At 59.5% G+C, this 7882-nt stretch overlaps 2 protein-coding genes across 3 annotated transcripts in view; one reads left to right on the top strand and one right to left on the bottom strand.

The window, feature by feature from the left end:
• The first annotated feature begins 2434 nt into the window (after positions 1-2434).
• On the top strand, positions 2435-4435 carry CD3EAP (CD3e molecule associated protein). Its single transcript, XM_008049222.2, has 3 exons — positions 2435-2510; positions 2815-2956; positions 3103-4435. Exons 1-3 carry the CDS (start codon positions 2468-2470, stop codon positions 4418-4420), a joined length of 1503 nt encoding a protein of 500 aa, XP_008047413.1. The 5' UTR covers positions 2435-2467; the 3' UTR covers positions 4421-4435.
• Positions 4436-4518: 83 nt separating this feature from the next.
• The window catches only part of ERCC1 (ERCC excision repair 1, endonuclease non-catalytic subunit), a 13448-nt gene continuing 10084 nt past the window's right edge, over positions 4519-7882 (bottom strand). For both annotated transcript variants that reach the window (XM_021708127.1, XM_021708128.1), the window contains 4 exons: positions 6665-6764; positions 5234-5305; positions 4934-5002; positions 4519-4634 (listed from right to left, as the gene is read on the bottom strand). In XM_021708127.1, the coding sequence (XP_021563802.1) occupies positions 4581-4634; positions 4934-5002; positions 5234-5305; positions 6665-6764 (295 nt within the window). In that variant the 3' untranslated portion in view covers positions 4519-4580. The remainder of the gene's footprint in view (positions 4635-4933; positions 5003-5233; positions 5306-6664; positions 6765-7882) is intronic.

Genomic DNA, 7882 nt, shown 5'->3' with positions numbered 1-7882 from the left:
TCTCTGGTTAGGCAGGTCTGACGCCCAGGTTAATGACATGTTGGGGTTCGCTCAGCGGCACACCGGAGGTTGGAGAGCTGCCCCGGTTTTCTTTCCTCCCCCGCCCCCATCCCAGAGCCAGAAAGTCGGGGGAGCGGCGGGACACCGCCTCGGAGGGACTCGGGCACGCGCTCCCCTCCACTGCAGGGACCCGGGCTCCATTCTCCCCGCCCCACCCTTAATTCTGCTCAGGGACCCGGGGGCTGGGTCGAGAAGGCGGCCGGAGGGCGGCGGGGGGGTCACCCACTCCCGAGCCCCAGCAGTCTGAGCTTCCCATTTCTGACCAGGACTCGAGGGCCCCAATACGAACTATCCAAGGACCCGGGTTCCGAGAGTCCCCGATTCGAGGGACTCGGGAATTCCCAGCTCCAGCGTCCCCCCAGGACCCGGGGGCCCAAGCCCTCTGTTCCAAGAACTCCGGCGTCCGAGCCCCCCTTCCCTCCGCCCCGCAAATCGGGCATCGGAGTCCTCTCCTCCTTCCAAGTACCCAGGCGTCTGCGCACCCCAATTCCGCCCTGGGACTCGGGGTCCGGGTCCCCTCCCAGTGCTCCCAGGGACAAGGTTGTCGGGCTTTCCCGGGACCCCGGCGGGGTGGAACTCACGGATCCGGAGCAGATCCTGGCACCGGGGGGCTTCCTCCGGCTCCGGCTCCGGCTCCGGCTTCGGAGAGCGGAGAACGGGGCGGGGCAGGAGTCGGGAACAGGTTAGACGACGTGACTCGACTGGAGGGGGGCGGGTCCCCAGGGGAGGGGGAGCCGAGGTCGCCTCGAGCACCTTGGGACTTGTAGTCCCGGAGGTGCAGGGCGCAGACCGAGACGTTCCCCTCTGATTCACCCGGAGTCCATTTCACAGGCAGGAAGGGCGAGGCCCAGAAGCCGAGGCGACCTGGCCAGGGAGACACGCGAGAAGAGCCGAGACGCCCACCTCGCTGTGGCTGCGGCAGACAGACTCCTGAGCCCGTGCCCCGCCCCTGCAGACTCAGTTTCCCGTCTTTCCGAGTGAACACTTGGACACTGCCAAAGGGGTGTTAAGATTGGAGGCTGGGAGGAGCCCCCCTCCGTGCTCCGTTCCTAAGGCAGGACGAGAACCTCGATAAATCACCGTCCCCTCGGGTCTCTGAGCCTCCATCTCTCCGTCGGTAAAAAGGGCGGGCTGGGTCTGTACGGGCTCTCCCAGCAAGAGCCCGAAGTCGGAGGCTGGACTACACCCCCCAGCAGCCCCCGCGGCCGACGTCGGGCACCTCCCCGCCTCGGGCCCCCTGGGAATTGTAGTCCCGGAGCCCGCAGGGGTGGCACCTAAGGTCCCTCTCGCCCACGCGCGGGAAGCCGTCTGGAGATCCCGGGCGGAGGAGACGTTGCCCCTTCCCCTTGACCCTCCCTCGGTTCTGGAAAGCCTCTCCCTCCTGGGGAGAAGGGAGGTGCCCCAATTCGAGAGGAGGATCCGAAATCTCGGCAGAGGGGGCGGGAGGCGACGCTGACACACCGGCCAGGAATGCAGTCGGGTCACCCTGTCTAGCCACCATCCCGCGGCCCCAACCACCGCCCCACGCAGGGCGGCCCCGGTGAGAAGGGGCGTGGGCGCATCCCCCAGATCTGAGGCCACGTGCCGCTGTTTACGCGCGCCCTGTGGCAGGGAGGGGCCGCCGATCAGGACTTCCACCCCCTCTTCCTCCCTCTGAGCTGTCGGGAAGGGCCCCCACGCACGAAACGACGCCCACGAGGGCTTCCATAAGACTCATCTGACCCACAGGCGCCAGCCCTTGGCCCGCACGGCCCCACGCGTGTCCGGCTCCCGGGCCCTAGGCTCCGCCCCCGGATCCGCAGGCTCCTCCCTCTGTGTTTCCCGCTTCTCCAGAGTCCACAAGCCCCGCCCCTGGCTCCTACTTCACGTCTTCGCTAGCGATTACCTCCATTCCTCCATTTTCCCACCTCTCCCACTCAAATTATGAACTTTCCGAGGCGTCACGGCCTCCCCACAAAGGGATTGTAACATTGGAAGCACTGGCCTGCCAACCAGCATTCTTACCTGTGTCTTTTAAGAATTTCAGAACAATCGGCCTCCCTGTCTCTTTAAGAGTTAGGCCCTATCCGTGCAACTGCCCCTTTAAGGCGGTGTTAGAACAAACCATGTCTGAAAGAGTGGGGGGGGACGCATTTGTACCTGGTGAGGTGCTGAGCCCCCCAAAACGGCGAATCACCTGCTTTCGGAAGGAAATTTTCGGGAAAAGAGTTCTTCTTCGGTCTTCTGTTCCGCACAAGTGGAAGTTTCCCCCAGTTCTACCTGCAGAACGAACAGGCGCCGCGACGCCCCCCGCGCTCCCGCGCCAGTTGGGCGCTCCCGGGCGAGGCCCCGCCCCCTGAACCCACGTGGTCAGCAGACGGCTCGGAGCCGCGCCGGCCTTGGGCGTGCGTGCGGCATCCGCCTCGGGATGGAGGGGACCCAGTCCAGCGGCGAGCGAGCGGGACTACGGGGTGCGGAGGGTGCTCTGGTGGGAGGAGAAGGGGCGCCCGGGGGAGTTCAGGTGGGAAAGGAGACATTCCCGGAGACAGGACTCGGGGAGAGAGCCCAACTCCCGTGGCGGAAACGGGAGTCGGGGCAGCGAGAGGGTATCTTTCGGGGGGGTCTGCCGGTGGACCCCCCGGGCTTGGGTCGGTGGAGTTGGGGACGCCCCTGGCGACAGGCCGGCAGCAGGAGAGACCGGATGAGGGGATTGGGTTTGGGACCAGTGGGCCGCAGGCGAGTGCCAGTAGACCCCCGTTTCCTCTTGTCCCGCAGGTGCTGCTCGGTTCTCGTGCCCCCCCGACTTCACCCCGATGCCCTCAGCCTCAGAGCCCCGTCGTTTCTCCTTGGAGACGCTGACAGGCCCAGACACGGAGCTGTGGCTTATCCAGGCCCCTGCAGACTTTGCTCCGGACTGGTGAGTGGTCCCACACTGCCTCCTGGGAGGCTGAACGTGGGGGAAACTTACGGGGCTTACAGGGCCATTTCTGCGAAACCAGAAATGCTGCTTGTGAGCTCTTTTTTCCCACCAAAAGGATCTAAGCCTCTGCCTCCCCCTTTCAGCTTCAACGGGCGGCGCGTGCCTCTCGCTGGCTCCCAGACTGTGAAGGGCAAGTTGGCCGGCAAGCGGCATCGCTATCGGGTCCTCGGCAGCAGCCCCCATGCTGGAGAAGCAACCTTGCTGGCACCCTCGGCAGAGGCGGGAGGTGGACTCATCTGTGCCCCGGCCCCCCAGGGCAGTCTAAGGATCTTTGAGGGTCTGCAGGAATCCCTGTCAGGGACCCCTCTGCAGCCCATTCCAACAAGTCCCCCCCCACGGGTTCCCCCTGGCCTGAAGCCTCGGTTCTGTGCCTTTGGAGGCAGCCCACCAGTCACAAGGCCTGGGTCAGCCTTGGCACCCAACCCAGCGAAAAGGAAGAAGGGGACGCAGATGCCGGAGGCCCCAGTCTCTCAGGAGGCAGTGAATGGGTACAGGGCCCTGGAAGTGGACACAGTTTTGGGGCCCCCAGAAATGGATGTGGGAGGAAAGAAGAAGAAGAAAAAGCAGCAGCTGAAAGAACCAGAGCGGACAGAGCCCGCGACAACAGAGCCCACAGCTGGGATGCCGCAGCCTCTGGGAGTGCTGGCCCTGTCCCCCACCAAGAAGAAAAAGAAGAAATCCAAAGGGGAAGAAACATTTGAGCCAGAAGAAAAGAAAGTGGAGCTGGAACTCATTAAAACTGAGCCTCTGGAAGAGACAGTCTTGTCCCCCACCAAGAAGAGAAAGAGGCAAAAAGGGACTGAAGGGACGGAGCCTGTGGAGGGGGTGCTGGGTGAGTCTCATCCACAGGTGAAAGTGGAACCGCAAGAAGAGGCCATCCCACTGCCCCCCATGAAGAAGAGGAAGAAAGAAAAAGTGCAAGATGCAATGGCAGAGCCAGGGACAGAGGCCACTGAGCCGGAGCTGACAGAGCTGGAGCTGCTACGTGAAGCTGAGCCTCCTGCCGAGGCAGCTCTGGCACCCGCCAAGAAGAAGAGGAAGAAAGAAAAGCATCAGAATGCCCTGACGGAGCCAGGGACAGAGGTGGTGGAACCTGAGTTGCCAGACGACCTGGAGCCTCAGGCAGCTCCGGCATCCACCAAAAAGAAGAAGAAAGACAGAGGTCATGGAGAGGCAGAGCCAGGGACTGGGCTGACGGACCCAAGGGAGGCTGCGGAGCCCTGGGCAGCTGCAGGACCCGCCAAGAAGAAGAAGAAGCGGAGTCAGGAGAGCAGGATGCCAGAGCCGGTGCCCCAAGAGGAGGTGCCAGAGCTGCTGCCGACTCTGGAGTCTGGGGGGGTGGCTCCCACGGGAGGGCGGGAGAAAAAGCGGAAGAAGAAGTCGCAGCAGGACCCTGCATAGCCTCCTCCAGGGAGACGGAGGATCTGAAAAATGCTGGGTCCTTGGAAGGCGCGAGCCAAAGACCCCTCCCCATCGACAGCACAGCACGCCCAGCAGGATCTGGGGCCAGGGCCAGAAAAATGCTTTATTCTTACACTGGGGGTCTCCTTGGGAGCTGGGATCATCGGGGCACCTTCAAGAAGGGCTTATGCAGGACGTCAAACAGCCTCCGGGCCTCAGCAGGAGAGAGAAGGAAGCAGGCATTAAATGAGCCACTTGTTTGATAACTCGAGTGGGTTTTGGTTCTTTTTCTCCCAATTTGGAGGGGGCTCCGGGGGCTGGGAGAAAAGGCCCAGTCCGGATTCTATCCCAGACAGGCTGTGTGAGGTTGGGTGGGTTCCCACCCTCTTGGACCTCGGTTTCCCCATCTAGATGAGAGGCACTGCGACCCTTCAAAACCTGGTAACCTTGGGATCTCAGGTCCTGTTTATTTGGGGTTCCCTCCTGCCTCAAGTTCTCTCCCAGAGCTCTTACCTTCTGGGGGCCCAGGCCCGGGCACAAGGCCAGATCTTCCCTCGATGCAGTGATGAGCTGTTCCAGAGACTACGGAAGGTGGAAGTGAGAGATCAGGGTGGGGGAGGACAAAAGCCAGTCCTGTCCTGGCCACAGGCTGATGCAGGACCTGGGATACTCCTGAGGGGAGGTGAAGGCCTATGGGTGGGGCATGGGAGGCAGGAAGGCTGAGGGGTGGGCAGGGAGGTGGAAGGAAATGGGGAAGTGCTTCCTAGGGAAGGACGAGGTAGGAATGCTTATGGGGTGGGAGGCATTCCTTACACCAAAAGTGGTCAGGAGAGTCTGACTGTCCGTTTTGTTGACTGACTTCACAGTGGTCAGACATTCAGTCACCTGGAGAGGGAGGGAGAGGCAGAAGTGCGTTGGGAGGAGAAAGGCCAGCAAGACAGCTCATGAGGACAGGGCTGGGTCACTGCTATGTCCCCAGACAGTCTGGCATCCAGGAGACACTCGGTAATGCTTTTTTTAGGGGAAGGGACCAATGAAAAGGTAATCGCAGAACAATCCCCAACTAGCTGAAAGGGTGTTGGCCACGTGATTTCTCTCAAGGAGCTGGTGCCGCCCAAGAAGACAAGGCTCTGGGGTCAGACCTGGGTACAAGACCAGCCCCAGTGCCTACTCCCCGTGAGAGTCTGGGTAAGGGAAGTGACCTCTCTGGACCTCCATTTTTGGGCAAATGAGAATCCTAAAAGTATATTTAGCACTCAGGACCACAAGCCAGGCACATAGTCCCTGCTATGTGGGAGGCTGAGGCAAGAGGATGGCTTGAACACAGGAGACAAACCTGGGCAACGTAGCAATACCCTGTTTCGAAAAAAAAAAAAATAAAGTACTCAGGTGCTGTGGACATCACTGGGGTGAACCAAGAATGCTTCTCAGCTCAAAGTGGGGGATAATAAATTTCTGCATGTGGCCTGGATCTGAGTGCCTGGGTTCAAATCCCAGGATGATGGGTAGATCACTCCCTCTCCTTGAGATGGATTTTCAGAGTATCTTCCCAGGGGGTAATGGTGGTTGATAGAAGGCCCCACCAGTCTAGAAGCCCCCTTGACTTACCTCTTCCCAGAAGAATCCCTAGGAGAGGCATAAATGGTTCAACAATACATTCAGCAAATACTGAGCACTCGCTGAGTGCTGGGTGGTCCTGGGGCACAGCAGTGACCAAGACAGCTCCAGCCCTGCCCTCCTGGGGCTCCCAGTCCAGCTGGGAAGACAATTCAGTTCCAGATAGTGATGGCCCAGGAGGACAGGGCTGGGATGGGGGAGCCTAGCAGGGGCACTTCCCTTGGCCTGGGGATCAGGAAGGGCTTCCTGGAGAAGGTAGTATCAGTGAGATATGGAAGATAGAATTACACAGGTAATTGGGCAGAGGGAACAGAATGGGCAAATGCTTAGAGGTGTGAGCTAGGCTGGGAGCAGCACAGTGTAACAGAATGCACACGTAGTGGAGGACTCGGCTGCCGAGCCACATATGCCCTTGTAGGGCCTGGCAGGAACACGGAGCTTTCCCTCAGAGCACTGGGGAGCCATGGGAGGGTTTTGAGCTGGGGAAGGCTGAATCAGGTTTGGATGGGAGGGGATGGGGGAAACCAGAGAGGGGAGGCCCGGGGCATGAGTAGGCATCCCTTGAAATCAGAACTGAAGCCCAACCACCCCAAGGCTGAGGCAGGGATGGGAGGGGCCCGGCCTCACCCGCGAGACGAAGTCCTGTTCTGGCCTCTCCATCAGGAGGTCTGCTGGCTTCTGCTCGTAGACCTTGTAGGTCTCCAAGTACCGCCCGGCTTCCTCAGGGCTGGGGGGACAGACTCAGGTCAGCCACAAGTGGGGTATCAGGTTGTAGACTCATTTCCTTACAGTAGTAGGAACTGGTGATGCTACAAATGAGTTCTCATTTCTCCCTAAGTGTAACCTGGCAGTGACTCCTGCCAGGTGCCTCTTTTTCTGGCCAGCACCTGAGCCCACTTCCCACTTGCATGACCCCGGGCGGGTGATTTGCTTTCTGGGCTTCAGTTTCCTTGTCTGTAAAAGTGGCGTGGATGGTGGCACTGTGAGGACTGCAGAGCACTTTATGATGCTGTGTAAGAGCTCAGAACCAGCTGAGTGCGGTGGCTCACGCCTGTCCTCCCAACAATTTGGGAGGCGGAGGCAAGAGGACTGCTTGAGCCTAGGGGTTTGAGACAAACCTGAGCAACTTGGCGAGACCTCATCTCTACAATACATCAAAAAATTAGCCAGGTGTGGGGGCATGTGACTGTGGTTCCAGCTACTTGGAAGGCTGAGGCAGGAGCATTATCTGAGCCCAGCAGGCTGAGGCTGTGGTGACCATGAGTGTGCCACTGGACTCCAGCCTAGGCGACAGTGAGACCCTGACTCAAAAAAAAAAAAAAGAGCTCAGAACCAGGCCTGGCACTGTTGAAGAAATGTTAGCAATTTTGGAAGGAAGTCAGCACATGGAGCATTTGTACTGGGTTTCACAGGGATGACAACCAGAAACACTGTTTATTTTCCCAACTACAGCAGAAAGCCAGCCTCATGAAACATTCAGCTTCCCACTGAGAAAAATAATTGTTTTATTTTAGAGGTGGAGTCTTGCTCTGTTGCTTGGCTGGAGTACAGTGTGGCAGGACCACAGTTCACTGCAGCCTTGAACTCCTGGGCTCAAGTGTTCCTCCTGCCTCAGCCTCCCAAGTAGCTAGGACTACAGGCTCGTGCCACCACACCTGACTAATTTTTGAAAATTTTTCTTCATAAAGACAGGGTCTCTTGCCTGAGCCTGCGGGTTCGAGACCCACATGGGCAACTTGATGAGACCTCATCTCTACAATAAATCAAAAATTAGCCGGGTGTGGTAGTGCGCGCCTGTAGTTCCAGCTACTTGGAAGGCTGAGGCGGAAGGATCGCCGGAGCCCA

The sequence above is a fragment of the Carlito syrichta genome, unplaced genomic scaffold (assembly GCF_000164805.1).
Source record: "Carlito syrichta isolate Samal-C Ts95f unplaced genomic scaffold, Tarsius_syrichta-2.0.1 Scaffold130743, whole genome shotgun sequence".
NCBI classification, from domain to species: Eukaryota; Metazoa; Chordata; class Mammalia; order Primates; family Tarsiidae; genus Carlito; species Carlito syrichta.
Note: the sequence above shows the minus strand (reverse complement) of the source record. Positions and strands in the feature narration are given on the sequence as shown.

Bases quoted from the DNA above. Each gene is read 5' to 3' on its own strand.
- CD3EAP (XM_008049222.2), top strand. From the start codon at position 2,468: ATGGAGGGGACCCAGTCCAGCGGCGAGCGAGCGGGACTACGGG. The intron at 2,511-2,814 runs GTGCGGAGGGTG...CTTGTCCCGCAG, and splicing joins CGAGCGAGCGGGACTACGGG to GTGCTGCTCGGTTCTCGTGC. The intron at 2,957-3,102 runs GTGAGTGGTCCC...TCCCCCTTTCAG, and splicing joins GCAGACTTTGCTCCGGACTG to CTTCAACGGGCGGCGCGTGC.